The following is a 27,108-nucleotide window of genomic DNA, read 5'->3' on the forward strand; positions in this document are numbered from 1 at the left end:
TTGTGTTCTACGTTCTATCTCTTTCCCAACTTGACATCCAAACTCAAGAACTTTGTATCACACTCTGGAATCTATTACCACATTCAAGAAATGTACACAGCCAATGTGAGGTACCTCTATGTCAGGCAAGTTGATGAAGGGCTTGACAAAGAAGGGCAAAAGTGATCCATCGTTTAAAGCATCACACTAATTTGCTGCAGGAACTCAGCCGATTAGCAATATTTATGGAAGGGAATAAACAGTCCCGATCAGGGGTTCCCAACCTGTGGTCCATGGAACCCTCAGTTGACGGTGTGGGTCCATGGCATAATAAAAGTTGGGAACCCCTGATCCTGGTGAAAGATCTCAGACTGAAACATCGACTGCTTATTCCCCTCCATAGATGCTGCCTGACCTCCCGAGTTCCTCCAGCATTTTGTGTGCATTTCTCCGGATTCCCAGCGTCTGCAGAATCAATGTCATGTTCATCATTTAAAGCAAAACTTTATTTGTTTATGCAAATCTCCTTCCAAGCATCAAGAGACTTCGGTGTACTTGCCCAAGCAAAATCATACTCAGCAGTTCGTAGCCCTCATTCTTTTCAAAATCAGCAAGTAACTCTGCAGAAACCTGACAGGACTCCTTCACAAAGCAGATGATATTGACAGCTGCCTGAGCTGCAACATAGACTGGGAGTCTGCTGGCCATCGCTGATAAACTTTGAATGCAGTTCCACACAGTATTATTGCCTGTGAAAAAATATAACATAAGAACATAAGAAATAGGAGCAAGAGTCGGCCATCTGGCCCATAGAGCATGCTCCGCCATTCAATAAGATCGTGGCTGATCTGGCTATGGACTCAACTCATTCATTTTCTTACCTTCATGCCAAGTGTACAAGTGATATTCAAGCAAAAATATATAATAACAATTCAGTCACTAATTTATGGCTAGAACAAACATTATCAAATCTAGAACAAACGTTTTGAATCTGGAACAAATACCATTCAATCTAGGACAAACATCTTCGAATCACAGGCACATATAATTCAATCTAGAACAAATACCTTTGAACCTAAAACAATTATTCTACTTTCACTTGAGGTGTGTTGTTTTTCCAACAGCATCTGAAATTCATTCCCTGAACATTAGAACTTTACAGCAGAGTACAGTCCCTTCGGCCCACAATATCATACCAACCTTTTAATCTACTCTAAGACCAATCTAACAATTCCCCCCTACACAGGCCTCTATTTTTCTATCATCCATGTGTCTGTCTAAGACTGTCTTGAACTTTCTTGAACATTGTTAATGTATCTGCCTCGACCACCACCTCTGTTCCCCACACACACACCACTATCTGTGTAAAAAACCTAACTCTGAATTATTAAGTGCAGTTAAAACAGAGGCTGATAGCTTCTTGATTAGTAAGGGTGTCAAAGGTTATGGGGAGAAGGCAAGAGAATGGGGCTGAGAGGTAAAATAAATTAGCAATGATGGAATGGCGGAGCAGACTCGATGGGCCGAATGGTCTAATTATGCTCTTATGTCTTATGGTCTAAAGGTCATATTTATTTAATATTACAGCTTTATGTGTTTCAATTTTTGGTCTATTTCTTTTAGTTTTTAGTTTCAAAGAGCCAATTCAATTAAAGTAACTCCTTGCCATAGTTGACAATTGCAAAATGTCACCCCCATACTGCTTTCTGCAGGAAATATAGGCACTGGGGAATTTGCTTGTGAATTTGTAAAATAAACTAGCGTTTGGGAAGCTGTAATTTTCCTGCTGGGTTTGTCAGGACATATGAGAGTCAATTACATGACCTTCCCCATCCAATGCCACAGAAAGCTGTAAACTCAGCCAACTCCAAAATGAGCACCTTCATAAGGCAATGCCTCAAAAAGGTGGCATCCATCGATCATTAAGGACCTTCATCGCCCAGGACGTGCCCTTTTCTCATTGCTACCATCGAGGATGAGCTACAGGAGCCTGAAGACCAACACTCAATGTTTTAGGAACAGCTTCTTCCCCTCCGCATTCAGATTTCTAAATGGACAATGAACCCATGAACACTACCTCAATAATATTTTCCTTTTATTTTGCTCTCTTTTTGTATTACTTACTTAATTTTAATGTATATTTCTTAGTGTAATTTATAGTTTCATATTATTATTACATATTGCAATGTACTGCTACTACACAACAAGAAATGTTATGACACTGGCCAGTGATATGAAACCTGATTCTGATTCTGATTCTCAGTAGTTAGTGAGTAGTGTGTACTACTAACTACTCACTAACTATGGGGTCAGCCTGAGGTCTGGCTCATCAATGGCTGTCAAATGGTGGGGTGGCACCTTGGACAATGAGGTCCATTGATGAGTTTGCTGATGGGTGACACACTTCACTAGCACCTTTGTACAAATAACTACTTGCCCTTTGTCCTCCAATTATTCTTAAGGGTTCACAAAATTTTAATTTTAACAGTCCTTTGAGGTCAAGCAGCAAAGAAGAGCACAGCACAGAGACAGCCCTTTAGTCCACAATGTCTGTGCGGAACACAATGCCAAATTAAACTAATCCCCTCCGGCCTGCACATGATCCATATCCTCCTTTCCCTGCATGTTCATATGTCTATCTAAAAGCCTCAAGCATCAACGTTAGATCTGATTCCAACCCCGTCCCTGCCAGTCCATTCCAGGACTGCTGTCTGTGTAAAAGTCTGCCCAATGTTCAAAGTGCATCTCCTTTGCACTTTGCCCCATGCAAATACCAGGCAACGATTATAAAAGAACATTGATGGAGGTTCTAGTATGTTCTAATATTTTTGAACAAATTTATCAAACTTCAACTAAACAATCGTCTGAAATGAGCTAAATTTTAATTTTTATCGGTAAAAACTGCAGAATCACACTTTAGCAATGTAAAATTTATCTACAGAACAAATTCCAGACATCGATGTCAACAGAAGTACAGAAAGAGGAAGTGTGTACTCACTATGAAGGTATCTGACAGTATTTTTAGAAGGCGTTTTTGAAATTGCCCGCAGTACATGAGATATATACTTTTTCCAGGAAGAACACTGGTCCCACTGGGAGACAACTGCAAAGATGAGATGCCCAAGATCGTCATTTTGAATCATTGCCTCCACAGCAGGAACTTGGGTACACAAATTAACCATCACCTGCAGGAAAGAAAGACCAGTCAATGTTTAGTAGATATTTTGGAGTTACATCTCAAGGTTTATTACTGCAGAGTAAATATGTATACATGTATCTCATTAATAGAGTGATACATACATTCAGCCCAACTCATCCATTCCGACCAACATTTCCATCTAAGCTACTTCCAGTTGCCTACCTTTGCTCCAAATCCTTCCAAACCATTCCTATCCATGTACCAGTCCAAACAGTTTTTAACAATTCTTCATGTACCTGCCTCAACCACTTCCTCTGGCAGCTGGTTCCATATGCAGACCATCCTCTGGGTGAAAAAGTTACCCCTCAACTTCCTTTTAAATCTCTCTCCCTCCCACCTTCAACCTATGCCCAGGTTCTCCTGACAAGAAACACTTCTCAAGAAATGCAAAAAGAAATGTAGAATTATCCCCAGAAGTGTCAGGATGCTTGCTGACACTGAACTGTTTCGGCTTGAACATTAATGCTTCCTCAAGTTGTAATATCAGTCCATTATCATTCTGTTCATGTTGAACAGAAACCATGACATCATTCTGAATTCACTGGTCTGATTATCCAGAGATGAAATTAGGAAGAACATTGGAAGAATGTTCCTTTACCATGAATATCAACTTCAAATATTCAACGAACAAGGTAAAAACAAGCAGTACTTTTATTTCTAAAATTGAGTCCTGATGAAGGGTCTAGGACTGTAACATCAACTGTTTATTCCTCTCTATAGATGCTACCTGACCTGCTGAGTTCCTCCTTCATTTTGTGTGTGTTACTCTAGATTTCTGCCTCTCAAAGTCCAATCCTATGTCCCTGTCATGATAGGTGAAAGTGGGTAAGGCTGGCCAACTAGACTCTGGTGAAGCTGTACAGGCCAATCACCTGTACAGCGGATAGAATGGATTACAGAAACATTGATGAACACAAAAAGGGGAGGTCATCCAGGGCCTATACTCCAGAAGAAGATGACTCTGGACTTCCAGCGTCTGCAGAATTGTTTGTATTTATATTAAATTTATTTCAATCATTTTAAAAACAAAATGAAAGTTTTATTCCAATTGATACATTTAAGCATAAAATTCTAACGAGATGAATATTTGTCTGAAATCCTCTAAATTGACGGCATGGCAGAACCCTTTTAACAAAAGCTGGGAAGTTATCCATAGTTTTCTGACACCAAAGTAATAAATTGCAGTTTCAAAATCATGGTAGCACAATATATCTAATCTATTGGATCACAATCTGTGCTTCCATTTCCAATTGTATTCCAATCTTTAAACTGATGGACTGCACCATGTTCTAGGACTCATCTGTTGATCTGAATGAATACAGCACAGTTGTCATGGACTTCATAAAAACAGTTGTAGACGAGTGTGTCCCCGCAAAATCACTCGGTCTTCCCAACCAGAAGCCCTGCATGAACTGTGAGATCTGCAATCGTTGAGGACATGATCAGAGGCATTCAAGTCTGGCGATCAAGAAAGTCACAAGAGGTCCGGGTACCATCTTCGGAAAGCCATCTCATGCGCGAAGGGGCAATTCCGAACTAAACGTGAATCAACAGACGATGCTCAACAGTTGTGTACGGGCTTGAATACTATCATCTCTTATAAAGAAAAATCAAGTGACATAGGTGGCAAGGCTTCACTTCCAGGTGAGCTCAATGCCTTCTATGCTAACTTTGACCACAGCCCCGATGACCCTGTGATTTCAGTCTCTGAAACCGACATGCGAGGGTGAACCCACAGGGAGCCTCCGGTCCGGACAGAATACCTGGCCAAGTACTAAAGACCTGTGCTGATCAGCTGACTGGAGAGTTCACTGGGATCTTTGACCCCTCGCCTTGGCAGTCTGAGGTACCCGTCGGCTTGGAGCAGGCTGCAATTATACCCGTGCCAAAGAAAAACGTGGTGGTCTGCCTCAATAACTATCACTCAGTAGCACTTACATCCACAGTGATGAAGTGTTTTGAGAGTTTGGTGATGAAACATATCAACTCTTGACTGAGAAGCAACTTGGATCCGATCCAATTTGCTTTCTGGTGCAACAGGTCCACAGCAGATGCCATCTCATTGACTCTTCACTTAACCCCGGAACATCTGGACAGCAAAGATCATACATCAGGATACTCTTTATCGACTACAGCTTGGCATTCAATACTATCGTCCCCTCAAAACTGATCAATAAACTTCAAGACGTTGGTCTCAATACCTCCTTGTGCAACTGGATCTTTGATTTCCTCACTTGTAGACCTAGTCAGTTTGAATTGGCAATAACATATCCTCCACAATCTCCAACAGCACAGGTAGTCCACAAGGCTATGTGCCACATGTAAACCATATTTAAGTTTGCTGACGTTACTACTGTCCTAGGCCAAATCAAAGGTGGTAACGAATCAGCGTTTAGGAGGGAGAATGAAAACCTGGCTAAGTCAAACCACAACAACAATCTCTCACTCAATGTCAGGAAGACCAAGTAGCTGATTATTGACTTCAGGAGGAGAAAACCGGAAGTCCATAAGCCAGTCCTCATGAGGGGATTGGAGGTGGAGAGGGTCAGCAATTTTAAATTCCTCAATATTATCCTTTCAGAGCTCCTGTTCTGGGTCCAGCACATAAGTGCAATTACGAAGAAAGCATGGCAGCATCTCTACTTGCTCAGGAATGTGTGAAGATTTGGCATAACAATTATAACTTTGACAAACTGCTATAGATGTGTAGTGAAGAGTATATTGGCTGGTTGCATCACAGCCTGGTATGGAAATACCAATGCCCTTGAACAGAAAATCCTACAGAAAGTAGAGGATATGGCCCAGTGCATCACGGATAGAGCCCTCCCCTTCACTGAAGCACATCTACACAGAGCATTGTTGCAGAAAAGCAGCATCCATCATCAGGGACCCCCACCACTCAGGTCATGCTTTCTTCTCGCTGTTGCCATCAGGAAGGAGGTATAGGAGCCTCAGGACTCACACCACCAGGTTCAGAAACAGTTACTATGCCTCAACCATCAGGCTGCTGAATCAGAGGGGATAACTACACTCAACTTCACTTACCCCATCACTGAAATGGTGCCCCAACCTATGGATTCACTTTCAAGGACTCCTCATCTAATGTTCTCAATATTTATTGCTTATTTATTTATTATTATTATTTCTTTTCTTTCTTTTGTTTTTGCACAGTTTGTCATCTTTTGCACACTGGTTGAAAGTCCAGCTGGTGCGGTCTATCAATGATTCTACTATGGTTATTATTGTACTATGGATTTATTGATTATGCCCACAAGAAAATGATTCTCAGGGTTGTACATGATCATAAAGTTACTTTGAACTTTGAAAGTTTGAGAAATAGACAAACTGATATTTTGCCAAGAAACTTTTCTCATTTTGAATTTGATGTCTTCACCGGTAAATATATGCTGGATTTCAGTTGGTTATACTCGATGTGGCAACTGCTGTGCTTAAGACCACAAAACAGTTGTGAAAGAAGCCCATTCCTTCACGTAAACCAACATCTAGCTTCCCTCTCTCTGCACTTCCCACTGCCTTGGGAAAGCAACCAACACAATCAAAGACCACACCCACCCTTCTCCCACCACCACCCTCCCCACTTCTAACAGACAGAAGATACAAAGGCATGAAAACATATACCAACAAACTCAAGGAAAACTTCTATCCCACCATTATCAGATTTATGAACTGACTTCTCATACTCTACAGATGGACTCATGATCTCCCAGCCCGACTTGCTGGGACCATTGCATATTTCTTGTTTACCTGGACAGCATTCCTCGGTAGCTTTTACAAAGTTTTGTATTCCGCCTCTCTCTCTACCACAATGTACATGCCTATGGAATAATCTGCCTGAACCACACGTAAACAACAACTTTTCATTGTATTTCAGTATGCACGTAATAAAGCACTATCGCAAAACTGCAGTTGCCAACTTACATGGGTTATAGTTTCTTCAAATAAAGTACTCTTGTCTTGTGTTTGTGTTTCCCTTACTGCAGTCTCACTTTCCGATGGAAAAGTAAGGAAGAGATGCAAGCATTTTAGAAGAACTAGAGGCAGTCCTGTATTCACCATACCCCATAGTGTCTCCTGAAAGAGGTAAAAAATAATGCAGGTTTATTTTATATACTCAAAGGATAAAGAAAATTACATTTATGTTATACTTAATCATTACACATAAACTGGGCTCAGGATGTTAAGCTCTTGAGGACTATTGTGTTTTTTTTTGGAAAGCAGATCATAAGTTTGACAAATATAGATAAACATAACTTTGAGCAACACACATCAAAGTTGCTAGTGAATGCAGCTGGCCAGGACGAAGGGTCAGGACGAAGGGTCTCGGCCTGAAACGTCAACTGTACCTCTTCCTAGAGATGCTGCCTGGCCTGCTGCGCTCACCAGCAACTTTGATATGTGTTGCTTGAATTTCCAGCATCTGCAGAATTCCTCGTGTTTGTGTTTTTAAAAACATAACTTTGAGCTACTCCCTGTCTTCATGAAGAAATACTAATTCAGTGGTCAGAATCTCTTCTCCTCCATCATTCGATCGTTATGTGCCGTGTCATATGACATGGGCAATCATGGTCTTTCCATGACCATGATTGTTCTTGGCAATTTTTTTTCTTACAGAAGTGGTTTGCCATTGCCTTCTTCTGGGCAGCATCTTTACAAGTCAGGTAACCCCAGCCATTATCAATACTCTTCCAAGATTGTCTACCTGGTGTCAGCGGTTGCATAACCAGGACTTGTGATGTGCACCAGCTGATCACCCACCACCTGCCTCCATGGCTTCACGTGACCCTGATCGGGGACTAAGCAGGTACTACACCTTGCCCAAGGTGACCTGCAGGCTAGCAGAGGGAAGGAGTGTCTTACACCTCCTTTGGTAGAGACGTACCTCCATGCTGCCACCCAACTTCCTACATAGGAAGGGAAATACAGATCTGTCTTTCAATTAAAATCTGAGCAAAACCAATGGATGCTGTTTTTAAAATAGCATTGACGATCTCAGTAGTGACTACCAAAATAACACTAAAATTTTAAAAAATTAAAAACCCAGATGTGGAGACTTTGAGGTAAAAACTGAAGGTGCTGGCAACACTTCACAGGTCTATAGAGGTAAATAGTGAGAATGATCCTGGGGTTAATGTATGAGGAGTGTTTGATGGCTTTGGGCCTGTATTTGCTGGAGTTCAGAAGAATGAGGGGGAATCTCATTGAAACCTACTGAAGGCCTAGATAAAGTGGATGTGGAGAGAATGTGTCCTATTATGAGAGAGTCTAGGACCAGAGGGCACAGCCTTAGAAAAGGGGGACATCCCTTTAAGAACAGGGATGAGGAGGAATTTCGTTAACCAAAGCATGGTGTATCTGTGGAATTCATTGCCACAGACAGCTATGGAGGCCAAGTCATTGGGTATATTTAAAGGAGAGGTTGATAGATTCTTGAATAGTAAAGGTTATGGGGAGAAGGTGGGAGAATGGGGTTGAGAGGGTTAATAAATCAGCCATGATGGAATGTTAGAGTAGACTGGCCTAAATCTGCTCCTAAATATGCCTTGTGGTGCTGAATGGAGTGAATATTTCAGATGGTATACTCTTCATCAAAATATAATATTATATTGCATTAATTTTCTGTTCCCAGGAAGAAACATAGGTTAAAATAAAAAATAAAAACATTGGAAGTATTCAGTGGGGTCAGCAACATTGATGGAGAGAGAATTGATATTTCAGATTAAAGAGATAAGCAGGGTTAATGAGGAGACACAACCATCTGCAAATGCAGGAAATGTGGAACAACACACAAGAACACTGGTGGAACTCAGCAGGTCAGGCAGCATCTGTGGAAGGAAGTGGACAGTCAAAACGCTTTATTGCAACTAGAAAGAAAAGGGAGATATTCAGTAATGGGAAGAAGGGATGATGGTGGGTAATGGGTGGATCCAGGTGAAGTGGATAATGATGTAAGAAGCTGGGAGGTGATTGGTGGAAAAGGCTGAAGAGGGTAGAATCTGATAGAAGAGCAAGGTGGAGCATGGAATAGAGGGCAGGAGGGCAGGGGACCTCTCCGTGACCTGACTATCACCTCCCTCACCTCGACCCTCCTATCACCCACCTGCTCTTGCTCCACACCTTTTTATACCGGCTATCTCCCCTCTTTCTTCCTCATCTCAAACTGAAACAATCAACTGTCCATTTTCCTCCACAGATGCTGACTGACCCACAGAGTTCCTCCAGCAGGTTCAAAGAGGAAGGAGGGAAGGAAGGAGAAGACAAGAGAGCAAGGTTCCGTGACAGAACAGCGGGGCACTGGTAAAGAATATAGTGGTGGAAATGGGAATGTCATGGTAGTTGTGTTCAGATCACAGGAGTTACTAACCGCCAAACATCTGAGAAACACACTTGATGCTTGGCAAAGTTCAACTTTAAGATTATTGTCATTCAACTGTGCATATGTATACAGTTAAACAAAACAACGTTCTTCAGGGACTAAAGTGAAAAACACAGCACATATATGACATACAACATATAAAATAATATGAACACAATAGTATTAGCAGATTAAGATATTCTGTATATACAAGTTGACATAAAGTGTACAGTTCAATATACAACACTATAACGCTACTGGCACTGTCATAAGTAATGTGTACTGGGTGGTAGCAGAGTCTCACAGCCCGGGGCAAGAAGCTGTTACCCAGCCTAGCAGTCCTTGTTCTTATGCTGTGTTACAGCCTGCATCACAGTAGGAGGTCAGGGATATTGTAGGATGTATGGGAGGGGTCCAAGACTGAAACAATGTGATAAATTCAACATGATGCAGTGATGTACTTTCTAAAGCACAACCCCTGCAGGGGAAGACTGGAAATTTCAGCATCCCCAGACGGACCTCTCAATGAGCTGTTTTATTGGAAAACATGCTGTTGTTAAACAGACACCCAAAGGACTTGATCACTTTTGCCAAACAACAATGAATTACCAGCGCCTCCTGCTGATTGACAGAGGATTACATCCAGCAGCATGTTTGCATCCAAACAGATGGTGCACTTCCAGCAGGCTGGAAAAGCCACAAGGGTCAAGCTCAAAGCCAGAAATGCCAGTCATTTTGACAATCAAGATCACACAGTTGTGCTAAATACAAAACTCAGCCACACACTGCAAAAATAGCATTAGTGTTCATGTTGCATGTTTAGTTCAACATTTCCATCTGAAGTTACAGTATGTTTTTGGATGCAAACAACAGGAATTCTGCAGATGCTGGCAATTCAAGCAACATGCATCAAAGTTGCTGGTGAACGCAGCAGGCCAGGCAGCATCTCTAGGAAGAGGTGCAGTCGACGTTTCAGGCCGAGACCCTTCTGTACCTCTTCCTAGAGATGCTGCCTGGCCTGCTGCATTCACCAGCAACTTTGAAGTATGTTTTTGGGATGGTTTTCTTACTTCACCAACAAATTTGGTATGAGATCTTCCCAGTCTCTGTGAGCTGGAAGTCCTGCTGTAGTGTGCTTTAGTATTCCAGAACAAAAACTTGATTTACACATTGAAGTGGCACCCTACACCTCCTCCCTCACCGCCATTCAGGGTCCCAAACAGTCCTTACAGGTGAGGCAACACTTCACCTGCCAGTCTGTTAGTATCTGAGGCTCCTCGTGTGGCCTCCTCTACAACAGTGAGACCCTATGTAGATTAGGAGGATTGCTTCGTAGACCACTTTCACTCCATCCACCACAAATGGTGGGCTTTCCCGGTAATTTCAGTCCCCATTTTCATTCCGACCTGTCTGTCCATGGCCTTCTCCACTGACACAATGAGGCTACTCTGAGGTTGGAGGAGCAACACCTCATATTTTATCTGGGTAGCCTCCAACCTCAATTTTTCTCACTTCCAATGATTTCTCCCACTCCCCCTTTTCTCCTTTTCCATTTCCCATTCTGTCTCCCTTCTTACCCCTTTTCTTCTCCTCACCTGCCATTTGCCTCCCCCTGGTGCCTCTCCTACTTGCCCTTCTCCCATGATCCACTCTTCTCTCCTATCAGATTTCTTCTTCTTCAGCCCTTGAACCTCTCACCTCGCAGCTTCACACTTCATCCGCCTCCCCCACTCACCACCTTCCCCTTCACTTGTTCTCACCTATCACCTGCCAGCTTCACACTTCATCTGCCTTCCCTACCCACCACCTTCCCCTTTTCACTTAGTCTCACCTCTCACCTGCCAGTCTGTGCTCCTTCCCATTTCTCACCATATTCTGGCTTCTTCCCCCTTCCTTTCCAGTCCTGACAAAGGGACTCAGCCCGAAACATCAACTGTTTATTCCACTCCATAGACGCTGCCTAATCTGCTGAGTTCTTCCAGCATTTTGTGTGTGTTGTTCTGGATTTCCAGCACCTGCAAATCTCTAGCACTTAATTTATGCTTTTCTTGTGAACATTTGCATACCTGATACTATGTACCTAAGTAAGTTTTTCACAGCACCCGTGCAAGTATAATGAGTGGCCACTTTATTAGGTACACCTGCTCATTAATGCAAGTATCTAATCAGCCAATCATATGACAGTAACTCAATTCATAAATGCAAGCAGACATGGTCAAGAGGTTCAGTTGTTGTTCAGAGGAAACATCAGAATAGGAAAGAAGTGTAATCTAAGTAACTTTAACCATTGTTTCTGAGATTTTCGTGCACAACAGTCTCTAGAGTTTACAGAGAAACGTGAAATATCCAGTGAACATCAATTCTGTGGGAGAAAACACCTTGTTAATGAGAGAGGTCGGGGAAAATGGCCAAACTGTTTAAAACTAACAGGAAGGTGACAGTAACTCAAATAGCCACGTGTTATAACAGTGGTGCGTACAAGAGCATCCATGAACACACAAAACATCAAACCTTGATGGGCTACAGCAGCAGAAGATCATGAACATACACTCAGTGGCCACTTTATTAGGTACAGGAGGTATCTAATAAAGTGGCCTGTGAGTGAATGTATTTGCACATATGATAATAAACTCAAAAACACAAGAGATTCTGCAGATGCTGAAAATCCACAGCAATACACACACAATGCAGGAAGGGCTCAGCAGATCAGAAAGAGCCAATGTTTTGGGCTGAGACCCTTCATCTGATGAAGAGTCTTGGCCTGAAACATCGGCTCTTTATTCCTCCATATGGTGGGTGCCTGACAATGAATTCAACTTTCAATCTATTGGAAAGACAATATTGTCATTAAGGTTTGACTTTCTTCATACCATAAATAATGCTCTATTGTTCTCCAGTGATCTATATTATCAAACAAAATCAAACAAACTGGATATATCTGAGAGTAAAAACTTGTCATGTCTTGTCATGGAAACACCCATTGGCATACCAATCCAATAAAAGGACCATTGGAAATTTCTTTCTAAAATAACTTTGTTGTGTCATGTACTGAATGAATCTACAATTATCAGTTCACTTTTCCACTTACTGAGTCAATGGCTGAAAGCAGATGAATCGTTTGCAGCAGTTGCCACCCTTCATTGCTTCCGTCTTCTTGTCCCCTTCGGAGAAATGCCTCAATAGTGAGTCGTGCTTCCTCTGTCACAAGAACATTATAAATTCACATTATTTTAGAATTTTAGTTAGATTACGTAATATATGTTAAGTAAAGGCTTACTAGAAAGGTCCCAGGAATGAAGGGGTTAACACATGAAGAGTGTTCAATGGCTTCAGGCCTGCACTCGCTAGAGTTTAGAAGAAAGTGGAGGGACCTCATTCTACACCTCATGTCGAGAAGATATCCCTTTAGATCAGAGATGTGGAGAAGCTTCTTTAGCCAGAAGGTAATGAATCTGTGACCAAGTTAAACTTAAAGTGGAGGTTGCTAGGTTCTTGATTAGTAAGGGTGTCAAAGGTTATGGGGAGAGTCCAAGAGAATGGGATTGAGAGGGATTATAGATCAGCCACGGACTCGATGGGGCGACTGACCTAATTCTACTCAATATGCTATGGTTTTATGACATACTCAGTGGGCTGAATGTTCTCCTATGTCAGATCTCCGTAAAATCCCATCAGCACTGCTTCTTTATAGTCTTATAGTCTTAGGAGTTTGTATATTCTCCCCGTGACTCCATGGGTTTCCTCCCACAGACTAAAAACATACTGGTTGGTAGGTTAATTGGTCATTGTAAACTGTTCTGTGCTTTAAACTAGGATTATATTGGAGCTTTTTGGGCAGTGCAGCTCGAAGGGCCTATTCCATGGTGGAAGGAAAGAGGGTTGGAGGGAAGGGAGGGAAGGAGGAAGGAGGAAAGGAGGGAGGAAGGAAGGAAGGATAGATGAATAAATGAATGATCACTTGAATTGATACCTTCTGCATTTGTGTGTTTTGTAAACAGCATTTCACCTTATCATACTGGAAGGGAACCCTTTATGAATATTCCTGCATTAACAAGGGATTCCAAACGAGCTCATCAATGCCAATTAAATCACTCTTGATGACTTAAAATCCTTAAAACTCTAATCATAATTCAGGCTAACACACATGGTTTCAGTATTTAAAATAGTTTTTCAGGAACCCATATCTTTCCTGACAAGGATTAATCTCGCTTGAACCTACGTACAATGGTCATTTTTGTTCTGTCAGACATTGATTAAGAGACAAATAAATCAATTTGTGCTAATGTAAGACCTCGGGCAGACTTCTGAAAAGGCTGTCAATTGCCAAATAAACCTTGTATGCCCATAGATTACCTATAAAGCCTCATTTTAAAGATGTAATCCTTATACATGACTTGACAGTTTTCGAGGCAAGTATCAGGATTAACCTATAATAAATATTCTCTCATTCTTTGGGGGAAGATCGAACAGAAGCCCAAAACCAAAGTGCAGCACATTGTTCATGTTGTCTTCAGCCTCATGTCTCAGAAACCATTCTTCTCCCCAGAAAATTTCAATAATTGACATTCTGTATGTAATGACATAATAGACAAATGATCGATGAAAATGGATTCTAGTGCTGGCACTGAGCCTGATATTGTTGTACTAAGATGTCTAATACAATCTGAAGAGGCTAATGCATGACCTGAACCACACTCAACTTTAATTATCCATTCCTGTTTTTTTGGAAACAAGGTTTCCGTTTCAAGGGCGAGCTGTTTCAAGTATTTGTGTGTCAATATCTGTGAGGATCTAACCTGCACCCATCACATGTCAATGTAGCTATAAAGACACAACAACAGCTATGTTTCATTAGGAGTTTGAAAAGATTTGGTCAGTCACCTAAAACACTTGCAAATTTCTACAGATGTACGGGGGAGAGCATCCTAACTGTCTGCATCTCCATCTGGGACGGGGGTGAGGGTTACTGCACAGGATCGAAGTAAGCTGCAGAGTTGTAAACTCAGTCAGCTCCACCATGGGCACCAGCCTCAGTACTATCCAGGACATCTTCAAGGAGCGGTACCTCAGAAAGGCAGCGTCCATCATTAAGGACCCCCATCAGCCAGGACGTGCCCTCTTCACATTGCTACCATCAGGAAGGAGGTACAGAAGCCTGAAGACACACACTCAATGATTCAGAAACAGCTTTTTACTCTCTGCCATCTGAATTCTGAATGGACATTGAACCTATGAACACTACCTCACTACTTTTTTAATTTCTATTTTTGCACTACTTACTTAACTATTATTTATATATATGTAATTCACTGTGTTTTTTTCTATTATTATGTACTGCTTTGTACCTCTGCCACAAAGTTAACAAATTTAATGACATACAGTATACATATGCTGGTGATATTAAACCTGATTCTGATTCTGAGTTGCCACTGCTGTCAGAGAGAGCTATCATGACAGACAATTCATGTGCCAACTGAGCAGCTATCATAAGATGTAATACTAAAGCAGAAATTGTACTAATCCTTATGATGATATAGACAACTATGTTCTCAGTATCATTTTTTCATTTGCACATTTTGTCTTCTTTTGAACATCGGTTATTTGTCGTCTAATCTTATAAAAAGTAGTGGATTCGGCCTAGTACATCACCAGTAAGGCCCTCCCAACAATCGAGCACATCTACATGAAACATTGCAATAGGAGAATGGCATCTATCTTCAGAGATCCTCACCACCAAGGCCGTGCTCTATTCACACTGCTGCCATCAGGTAGAAGGTACAGGAGCCTCAGGATTCACACCACCAGGTTCATGAACAGTTACTACCCCTCAACCATCAGCTTCTTGAATAAAAGGGGATAAATACACTCAACTTCACTTGTCCCATCATTGAAATGTCCCAACAGACAGTGATCTCACTTTCAAGGATTCTTCATCTCATTATCTCATGTTCTCATTATTTATTGCTATTTATTTATTTTTGCATTTGCACAATTTGTTGTATTCTGCACTCTGGTTGATCTTTCATTGACCCTGTTACAGTTACTATTCTATAGATTTGCTGAGTGGGCCAACAAGGAAATGAATCTCAGGGTTGTATATAGTGACATATATACTCCGATAGTAAAAAAAAATACTTATTTACGCATAGATTTTTCATGAATTCTATTGTATTTCTTAATTTTCCTGTCAACGCCTGCATGAAAATGAATCTCAAGGTAGTATGTGGTGACCTATATGTACTGATAATAAATTTACTCTGAACTGTGGAGTCCCAGGTATTGGTAAGACATAGAAACATAGAACAAACTCAGGTCAAACTACTTTGATAATAAATTTACTTTGATTTGACTCAGTGGATCATTTAAGGGAAAGTTGTAACTGCTGACTTGATTACCTCTCTGAGGCAGTGGAGAGACTGAGGGGAGACCTGACAGAGGTTTGTAAGATTATGAGACACAGATACAGGAGATAATCAATATCCTTTTCTCCCCAGGACTGAAATGTCTAATATCAGAGGACATGCAAGGAAGATGAAAGGGGGCAAATTTAAAGGAGATATGCATGGCAAGCTCTTTACACAGACAGCTCTGGATGCCCGGAATGCGCTGCCAGAGGTTGTGTGAACACAGATACGATGGAAGTGTTCAAGATTCTCAGACAAGCATATGAACATGGAAGGATGTGGTAGGCAGAAGGGATTAATTTAGTTGGGCATTTGATTCCACATTTATTTAGCTTGGCACAACAGTGTGGGATGAAGACTCAAGGCCCACAATGTCATCCATTCTATACTCAGGTACCTCCTGAACCTAATAAAGTGGCCACTGAGTAGATGTTCATGCTCTTCACTGCTATAGCCCACCCACATCGAAGTTCGACATGCTGTGCAATCAGACATCCTCTGCTGCACACCACGGTGGCAATGTGTGGTTACTTGAGTTACAGCCTTCCAGTAAGACGATGGCATGTATGGTCGCAGCAGCCTCTCTAGGTCCAAAGGTGTAATTGTTCATCTTTTATGTCTCTTCTACAATTGCAAGACATTGCTGGATATTAAGATCAAGTACTGCAGGTTGACCCCACTAGTGAGCTGCTGGTTAGTGATGGAGCTGGACATTGTGTAAAGTGTTGTCTCGACTTGTCGCTTATCAGCGTTGTGCTGAAGTGACGTGCGGTCTAACAAATGGCGCAAATGTTTGCCTTGGGTGTTTTTATCATGATTGCAAGATGCAGTTGGACATTAGTAATATAGAATACTGAAAATCAGATTCACAGATTCACTGGTGTCATAGAGTCATTGAACACTACAGCACAGAAATAGGCTCCCTTGGCTCATCTAGTCCGTACCAGACTATTAATCTGCCTAGTCCACCGATCTGTAGCAGACCATACCTTATCTATACCCCTCATAATTTTGTAAACCTCTATCAAATCTCCCCTGGTTCTCCTTCGCTCCAGGGAATAAAGTCCAAACCTATTCAACCCTTTCCTATAACTCAGGTCCTCAAGTCCTGGCAATATCCTTGTGAATTTTCTCTGCACTCTTTCAATCTTCTTGACATTTTTCCTGTCAGTAGGTGACCAAAACAGCACACAATATTCCAAATTAAACCTCACCAACATCTTATACAGCTTCAACATCCCATCTCATGTACTCAATATTTTGATACATGAAGGCCAATGTGCCAAAAACTTTCTTTACAACCCTCTCTACTCTGATGCCACTTTCAAGTAATTATTGATCTGTTTTCCCAAATCCCTCTGTTCTACCGCACTCCTCAGTGCCCTACCACTCACCATGCAAGTCCTCCCAAACTGCAACATCTCACACTTGTCTGCATTAAACTCCATCTGCCATTTTTCAGCCTATTTTTCCAGCTGGTCCAGATCCCACTGCAAGCTTTGTAAGTCTTTCTCGCTGTCCACTACACCCCCAATCTTGGTGTCATCCGCAAATTTGCTGATCCAATTAGACCACAAGACCATAAGATATAGGCCTATTTTATCATGTGCCTCCAAGTACCCTGAGAACTCATCCTTAATAATCAACTCCAACATCTTCCCATCCACTGATGTCACTAACAGATCTATAGTTTCCTTTCTTCTGCCTCTTTCCCCACTTGAAGGGTGGAGTGACATTTGTAATCTTCCAGTCTTCTGAAACCATTCCGGAATCTAATGATTCTTGAAAGATCATTACTAATGCCTCCACAATCTCTTCAGCCAACACTTTCAGAACTCTGGGTTTGTCCAGGTGATTTATCGACCTTCAGACCCTTCAGTTTCCCAACAACCTTCTCTCTAGTTATGGTAACTTCATTTACTTCATGCCTCCTGACATCTGGAATTTCCACTACACCCCCAATGTCTTCCACAGTGAAGAATGATGCAAAATACTTATTCAGTTTGTCCACTATTTTGCTGTTGCCCCATTACTACCTCTACAGCATTATTTTCCAGCAGTCCAATATCAACTCTCATCTCTCTTTTACATTTTACGTATCTGAAGAAAGTTTTGGCATCCTCTTAATCCTTTTGGTATTAATCACATTATCATCCAGGTCATTGATATAGATTACAAACAACACTGGACCCAACACTGATTTTTGCACCTGAGGCTAGTCATGGCCCTCCAGTCAGAGAAGCAATCATCTACTCCCATTCCCTGGCTTCCCTCCTAAAAGCTACTGTCTAATTCAATTTACTACCTTAATTTGAATGCCAAACAACTGAACTACCCACGCAGGACCTTGTCAAATACTTTGCTAAAAGTTCATGTAGACAACATCCACTGCCTTGTCTTCACTAGCTTTCTTGGTAACTACCTCAAAACACTCTACAAGTGGTTAGACATGACCTAGCACGTACAAAGTCATGTTGACTATCACTAATTAGTCCACATCTATCCAAATGCTTATATCTGATCCCTTAGAATACCTTTCAATAACTTACCTACAATTAATGTCAGGCTCACCAGCCTATAATTTCCTGGTTTATTCTTAGAACCTTTCTTAAACAACAGAACATCAGCTATCCTCCAATCCTCCGGCACCTCACCCGTGGCAAAGGATGATTTAAATATCGCTGCTGGTGGAGCCCCTGCAATTGCTGCGCTGGCCTCCCACAGAGTCCAAGGGAACCCTTGTCAAGCCCTGAGGATTTATCCACCATAATTTGCCTCAAGATAGCAAACACCTCCTCCTCTATAATCTATATGCAGCTCATGACCTCACTACTGCTTTGCCTCACTTCTATAGACTCTGTGTCCACCTCCTGAGTGAATAGAAGCAAAAAATCTATTTAAAATATCTCTCATAATTTTCAGCTCCGTACATAGATGACCACTCTGATCTTCAAGAGGAACAACTTTGTTCCTTGCTATCATTTTGCTTTTAATATATCTGTAGAAGCCCTTGGGAGTCCTTCACCTTGTCTACTAGAACAACCTCAAGCCTTCTTTTCGACCCAATTTCCTTCTTAATTGTTCTCTTGCATTTCTTATACTCAGGTACCTCATTTTCTCCTTCCTGCCTCGACCTGCTATCCACCTCTTTCTTTTTCTTAACCAGGGGCTCAATCTCTTGAAAACCAAGGTTCGCCAAACCCGATATCTTTGCTTTTTATTCTGAGAAGAGCACACAAACTCTGCGCTCCCAAAATTTCACTTTTGAAGGCCTCCCTCTTACTAAGTATACCTTTGCCAGAAAACAACCTGCCCCAATCCACACTCGCCTGATACCATCAAGATCAGCCTTTCTCCAATTTAGAATCTCAACCCGAGAATCAGATCTATCCTTCACCATACTTATACTGAAACTAATGGCAGTATGATCACTAGATGCAAAGTGATCCCCTACACAAGTTTTTGTCACCTGCCCTGTCACATTCCCTAATAGGAGAACTAGTATTGCATTCTCTTTAGTTGGAAACTTTCCTGAACAGATTTGACAAACTCTATCCCATCCAGCCCTTTGACAGTATTGGAGTCTCAGTCAATATGTGGGAAGTTGTCACAGCTGCCCAGGATAGGAGATGCTAGGTGTAGTATGGGAGAGGGGAATGACCTCTGTGGCTGCACTGGAGTCCCTGCTGGTTTGGGGGTCGGTCCCTCCCTTTGGTGCTGCCCTCAGTTGAAGACAAGCTGGATTGCATTTGTCTGCTGCTGTAGTACCGTGTGGTGAGAAACTGCTGCGTGCTAGTGGCTGCAGGATAACATCGCATACACCATCAACCTACAGGCTATGTCACTCAGGGACTTGGGCTATATTACTTTTTGTAACTATATGTTTTTCTTCTATCTTAACTTATATGTGCCGGTTCCTTAAGGTTGTTATCACTGGGGGTAATGGTGTGCGTCTCAAGTAGCCCCTGACAACCAAGTCCAGCTCCTGGCCTTCATGTGTGGCTAAGATGAACCATTTCTACTGACAGGAGAAGGGGCAAAGACGAGTTACTGGCACCTCAAAACCAGTCACTTTGAGGAGATGGGGGCTTGTCAGCTGTGATTGCCAGCTCATCCAGGAGAAAGAAAATTCTGATCTCAAACCTCCACTGCCATGCGGCTATACCCACTCACGAGGGAAGCTTCAGGAGTGAACCTTGTGGAAAAATCTGGAACTGGGTTTCCCTTACTGGCAACTCCTGTGATGCTACTGGTGTCAAATTGTATCGGTCCCTTGCCATTCCTTTGGATTCATCAGCCACATAGAGAGGTGAGTCTGCTACATGGGCAACAGCTCACTCTCCATATCGTACTGATCTGGCTTGCATATCACGTAGACAGCTAGCACACAATATCCATGGTTGATATTGACCAATAAAGGACCTCAACTATATGTGCTCTGTGTGTGATGTGCTGGGTGCTATGTGCGACTACTAGAACTGTGTTTTGCACCTTGGCCCTGGAGCAATGTTGTTTCATTTGGCTGTATTCATGTGTATGGTTGAATGAATGACAATTAAACGTGAACTACTATTGCTTTCCTGTCACTCTGAACCTGTCTAGACATTCTCCTCTGACCTCTCTCATCAACAAGGTATTTTTAAACACAAAATGGCCACTCACTGGATGTTTTTCTGCCCCTCACATCATTCTCTGTAAACTCTAGAGACTGCCGTGCGTGAAAATCCTGGGAAATCTGCAGCTTCTGAGATACTCAAACCACCCCAACTGGCAACAACAATCATTGCAGAAAATCCCAGGAAATCTGCAGCTTCTGAGATACTCAAACCACCCCATCTGGCACCAACAATCATTGCAGAAAATCCCAGGAAATCTGCTGCTTCTGAGATATTCAAACCACCCCATCTGGCACCAACAATCATTGAACAGTCAAAGTTACTTAGATCACATTTCTTCCCCAATCTGATGTTTGGTCTGAACAACAACTGAACCTCTTGACTGTAAAAACGTTCAGTTGATGCCATATGATTGGCTGATTAGATATTTGCATTAATGAGCAGGAATGATGCAGACATGGTCAAGAGGTTCAGTGGCTGTTCAGACCAAGTATTTGAATAGGGAAGAATTGTGATGTGAATGACTTTGACTGTGGAATGATTGTAGATGCAGTTGGGATGGTTTGAGTATCTCAGAAACTGCTGATCTCCTGGGATTTTCACAGACAACAGACTCTGGAGTTTACGAAAAGCAAAAACTATCCAGTCAGCAGCTTGTTAATGAAAGAGATCAAGAGAGAATGGCCAGGTTGGTTCAAGCTGACAGGAAGGTGACAGTAACTCAAATAACCATGCGTTACAGCAGTGGTGTGCAGAAGGTCATTTCTGAATGCACAACACATCAAACCTTGTGGATGTACTAGAGCAGTAGAAGGCCAAGAAATGCACTCAGTGGCCATTTTACTAGGTCCTCCCATACCTAATAAAGTGGGCACTGAGTATATAAGTTGGAAGTGCCAAAAAACAAAGAAAAAAATCTATAAATGGGAGGATATTGAGTCATGTGAAGGAACAGAGGGACAAACACAGATACTTAAAGACAAAAGTCAATTCTATAAAGTGGCTAAAAGGGCTAACAAAGCTCTCGCCACAATGTCAATTTCCAGTGCTAGGGCTAGGGACCTAGTGCCAGAAATTAGCATTAGGCTGTAGAGTGTTTTTATTTTTAACTTGCAGGACAGGACACGACGGACAGAATGACCTTTCTCCACGCTGTAAATTTTCTTTCACTCTCTGATTCATGTATTGCACTAAAATGTCTCAAGAGCAAATTATCATTCTAAGTTTTGTACCATGACACAGATCATTATATTCAGAGAGGAGTCCTATAGCTTGGTGAAAGAGGAAAGGTTGAGGAGTAGTTACAATGAACCAGAGGAAGAAACTTTGAGATGTTTAGGGAGGGAATTTCAGAGTTTCAGTTTCAGATTACTGAAAGTTCGTCCTCTGTAACTTAACCTATGGGTGAACAAGTTAGGTTTAACATTCTCCCCAACTAAAACTGCACATGAATCAGCATAACTTAAACATTTTCAAATGTATTAATTATATAGGTTACCTCCTTGTTTGTCAGCAAGTATCTGGTTGATTGTTTGCACCATTACTCGAGAGGCTTCGACAGAGAACGGTAAGATGCTTGGGAACCTCATCAACCAATTATTTGAAACGTCAAAAATCTGCAATAACAAGAGTAGGATTATATAATGTCCTTGGTAAGTGGATTCAGTGCAGTGCGTTTTAACAGACTAATGAAGCTCCATATAATCCATGGGTTCCTGAAGACAGACGAGTTGAACTCAGTGTATCTGATAATTGTGTTCCTCTCTCCACAGCTCTTAATATTTCAGATCTAAAAATTTGACAAACTTCTATAGTTGTGCAGTGGAGACTGTATTGTCTGGCTGCATCATGGCCTGGTATGGAAACACCAAAGCATTTAAACAGCAGATCCTACAAAAAGCAGTGGATTTGGCCCAGTACATCATGGGTAAAGCCCTCCCAACCATTGAGCAAAACCACCTGAAATGCTGTCGTAGGAAAGCAATATCCATCATCAGAGATAGCCACTATCCAGGCCATGCTCTCTTCTCACTGCTGCCATCAGGTAGAAGGTACAAGAGCCTCAGGACTCACACCACTAGGTTCAAGAACAGTTACAACCCCTCAACCATCAGGCTCCTGAACAAAAGGGAATAACTACACTCACTTGGCCATCCATTGAGATATTCCTAGAACTAATGATCTCGCTTCGAGGACTCTTTATCTCATTATCTAATGCTTTCATTATTTATAGCAATTTATTTATATTTGCATTTGCACAGTCTGTTGTCTTCTGCACTCTGGTTGATCTTTCATTCATTCTGTTATAGTTACTATACCATAGATTTGCTGAGAATACCCACAAGAAAATGAATCTTGGGGTTGTATATGGTGACATATAAGTACTTCGATAATAAATTTACTTTGAGCGTTAAAGCAACATTAATGCTCCAGCTGACTATTAAAATCAACAGACAAGAGAAAATCTGCAGATGCTGGAAATCCAAGTAACACACACACAATGCTGGAGGAACTCAGCAGGCCAGGCAGTACCTATGGAAAAAAGTACAGTCAACGTTTCAGGCCGAAAGCCTTCCCATCCTGCCAAAAGGTTTCAGCCCAAAATGTCGACTACTTTTTTCCACAGATGCAGCCTGGCCTGCTGAGTTCCTCCAGCATGTTGAGTGTGTTATTGATTAAAATCTACTGGATGTGTTAACCTTCATTCTTTTTGCTATTACAGGGTCTGAGTTTAGCCTTTGAGTACCAACTCATGGTCCCCCTCTGCGAAGACCTTGCCCTTTATGGTGCAGTTTTGACATCATTTTATAAACACCATTCATTTCAAAGAAGGGGTGTATGGGGTGTTCCAGGGCAGGGTAGCGCCTCTGGTGAGGGGGCTCGTCGTGACCATTCTAGGACAACTCACTCACCTTGGTCCCCAACGGACACTCTCACATGTGACTCCAAGTAGCCATTTTCATGCGACAGCGGCCACATCCCAGTACACCGCTTCGACAGGTGAGCTAAACCAAGAGAGGGTTGCAGGCAGGCCTCATACCCCAGTGAGACAGGGACACAGCTGTCCCAGCACGTGAAGTCAGCTCTGGTGGACTGGTTGGAACAGATCAACAGTGAGATCCAATGGCCAGGAAGACAATTCTGCAACACTTCGTGCAGAGTGAAGGGAATGACAAGTCACAGAGAAGTCATAGTCATCCACTGCAACCAAGGAAGACCCCCATTTGTGACAACTATTTGCAACACTGCACTCAGGCTTCAAAGATCAAGAGAGTGCAACTGGCTTTTCCACTTTAAGAACTCTCCCACACAGGGCTCCTGTTATTGTTGTATACAATGAACAACCAACATTAATTTCAAGGGGACCAACCCTGCATATTAACAGTAGTCATTTGACATATAGGGCAGTTCACCAAACCTAGACTCATTTCTTGGAATCCCATGCAACTGGGATAGGAGATCATGCATGGACACCCGCATTTATTGCCTGTCCCTCATTGCTCCTAAAAAGAGCAGCATGCTGAGCCAGTTCCACATTGAGGACCAACCAAACTGAGGTCCGCTGCTGTCTGTAAGGAGTTTGTATGTTCTCTCTGTGGGTTAGGCCTAGTGAGTTGTGGACATTCTATGTTGGCACTGGAAGTGTAGCAACACTTGCAGGCTGTTCTCAGCGCAATCCTCACTGATTTGATTTGACACAAACAATGCATTTCACAAACACAAGAGATTCTGCAGTTGCTGGAAGTCCAGAGCAGAGCAACACAACAAAATGCTGGAGGATCTCAGCAGGTCAGAGAGCAGCTCTGGAAAGGAATAAAGTGTTGACATTCTGGGCCAAGACCCTTCATCAGCAACTATGGCTCAAAACGTTGATCCTTTATTCTGTTATGACTTCGTAACGTACCAGCAGCAAGAGACAACAAATTGAGTCAGGTTTTAATATTAAAACCATTATATTTATTTACATCTACTCAAAAACATAGAAAATTAAATAAACTACTTTCTTAAACAGAAGTTAACAGTGTTATGTGTCTATAGCTCCCTTACAGTCAAACCTAGAACCTGTTCTTAACAAATCTTACTCAAGCACAGTCTTACAGCGGCAGTTCAGAGAGTCCTAGTAATTCACGAAATAGGTGAGAGGAGAGACATGTGGATTCACAGTGCAGTGACGAGGCGATCACGGCGAATTCCAAAGATTCCACGGCTAGCGAAAGAAGAAACAGTTACCGAAGATCTCAGCCGAGGAATACGGTTCCGATGTCCATGAAGAGTGACTTTGCAAAGTGACTGTCACGAAATCCACACCCGTGGATCATACGAAGGACAGACACGTCTCCACAATGCACAGTGTGCCGCTGATTAACCCAATCCTTTGGGTTTGGGTAAGCATGAGACTTTACCCTTTTCGATCGTGGGCTGTTCCCCATTAGCTCGAAGTCTGCAATCACCACTCTTTCTCTCTTTCCTTTGACTCCTTCTCAGCAAAATATCCACATTTCTTTTATACCATCAGCATACATCATAAGGTAATACTCACAGAAACAAAACTGTGGACTCAAAGTAAAATGAAACGGAGGACACCTGACGCCCACAGTAAACGAAACGATAGACTCCCAGGAAAACGAAACTGAGGACACGTAACACCTCCCCCCAAGAAAAGAAAATTTTGATCTGTAAGAGCAAATTTTTAATTACAATCTACAAGATGTGGAACAATACATATACGGTTATCATACAGTACACTACAAACTAATACAACATATTGCAGGAGCATATACAAATATTAAATTCCACTCCATTATTAAAAGTACATTGCAAGTTTAACATCTGTGTTGCAGCTTTTGCCTTTCCAGATGTTAATCAATTACATTATCCTTGCCTTTACAGTGAGTTATCATAATCATACTACAAAGCCAATCTCTGTTGTTGAATTGGAGTTTCATTAACCATTTTCTAACATATACACAGGGTCTTGTTCAGCAATTCTACATTTTTCAATATTCATACGATATGGATGTTGTTTTATAGGTTTGTTATTACCCACATCTACATCATGTAAGGCCACTGTGGATCTTTTTGAGATATCAGGAAATAAATCCTTAAATTTCATAATTAACTGCTTCATCTGCTGATGCTGTTGTGGCGGTAAATGAGCTAGTTTCTCATCAATATTTTCCAAAATAGTCGAATTTGTCAATCTGGCTGAAATAATGTTCGGTTTAAAATAGGCCTCAGATGGATCAGCTAATAAATTTCCAGAGCACTCACATCCATATTTGCTTACAGCAACCACCACAGCTGCAGTTTGTTTTTCATGATACAGCTTAAGCATATTTACGTGACAAAGGGATGTTGGCCTTTGTCTGTCTGGTGTTTTGACTACATAGTTCACATCATTTACCTTAGCCACAATTTCATAGGGACCATGAAACTTAGCTTGTAGAGGGTTTGTTTATACAGGAAACAAACGGCTTGAATGACCTCATTCTGGCTTGTTTATTGTACGAAGTTTTAATTCTTTCCTGGGCTGATTTTAAATTTTCCTTTGCTAGGTTGCAAGCCCTTTGCAATTTGTCCTTGAACTTCAAAACATAATCTAGCAAATTAACATGCAGGTCATTGTTAAACCACTGTTCCTTTAACAATGCCAAAGGTCCTCGGACCTGGTGGCCAAACACAAGTTCAAAGGGACTAAAGCCTAGGGACTTCTGTACTGACTCCCTTACTGCAAATAAAAGCAAATGAACTCCCTCATCACAATCCTTCTCATTTTCAATACAGAATGTCCTAATCATGGTTTTGAGGATAAAATGGAATCTCTCTAAGGCCCCTTGGGATTCTGGATGATACGCAGATGATGTAATCTGTTTGGCTCCCAATTTGTAAACTACCTGCTGGAATTATCCTGACATAAAATTACTCCCTTGATCAGACTGAATTTCTTTAGGCAAACCAAATAAAGTTAAAAAAAAACTTTACGAGAGCCTTCGACACAATTTTGGCTTTTATATTTCTGAGAGGTATTGCCTCTGGAAATCTAGATGCTGTACACATGATAGTTAGCAAATACTGGTGACCAGCTTTAGTCTTTGGCAATGGGCCAACACAATCCACAATAACTTAAAAAGGGTTCACCACATGCAGGAATAGGCTGTAGTGGGACCACTGGAGTGATCTGATTAGGTTTACCCACAACCTGACAAGTGTGACAAGTCATGCAAAATATTGCAACATCTTTCCTTAAACTAGGCCAGAAAAATTGTTTTAAAACTTTGTTCACAGTTTTCTTTACACCTAGATGTCCACCCAAGGGCTTACTATGGGCCAAAGTTAAAATCTCATTCCCTATAGGCTTTAGGAACTACAACTTGGTGACCAATTGCCTATTCCTCACTTGCAGGAACACCAGATAGTTTCCACTTCCTCAGTAACACTCTACCTTTTAAATAAAACCCGACTGGCACTTTATCAATCTCCTCACCTGAGATAGCTTTTTCTCTTAAAGCTTCAATCTCAGGGTCTCTGCTCGATTCT

At 41.7% G+C, this 27,108-nt stretch overlaps 1 protein-coding gene across 2 annotated transcripts in view; it reads right to left on the reverse strand.

The window, feature by feature from the left end:
• Nucleotides 1-27,108, reverse strand: part of wdfy4 (WDFY family member 4) — a 351,254-nt gene that overhangs the window by 303,450 nt on the left and 20,696 nt on the right. For both annotated transcript variants that reach the window (XM_063070340.1, XM_063070339.1), the window contains exons 3-7: nt 22,070-22,187; nt 12,640-12,749; nt 7,118-7,270; nt 2,978-3,164; nt 539-728 (exon numbers count right to left, since the gene is read on the reverse strand). In XM_063070340.1, coding sequence (XP_062926410.1) covers nt 539-728; nt 2,978-3,164; nt 7,118-7,270; nt 12,640-12,749; nt 22,070-22,187 — 758 coding nt within the window. The remainder of the gene's footprint in view (nt 1-538; nt 729-2,977; nt 3,165-7,117; nt 7,271-12,639; nt 12,750-22,069; nt 22,188-27,108) is intronic.

Source organism: Mobula hypostoma, chromosome 18, assembly GCF_963921235.1.
Source record: "Mobula hypostoma chromosome 18, sMobHyp1.1, whole genome shotgun sequence".
In the NCBI taxonomy this organism is placed as follows: Eukaryota; Metazoa; Chordata; class Chondrichthyes; order Myliobatiformes; family Myliobatidae; genus Mobula; species Mobula hypostoma.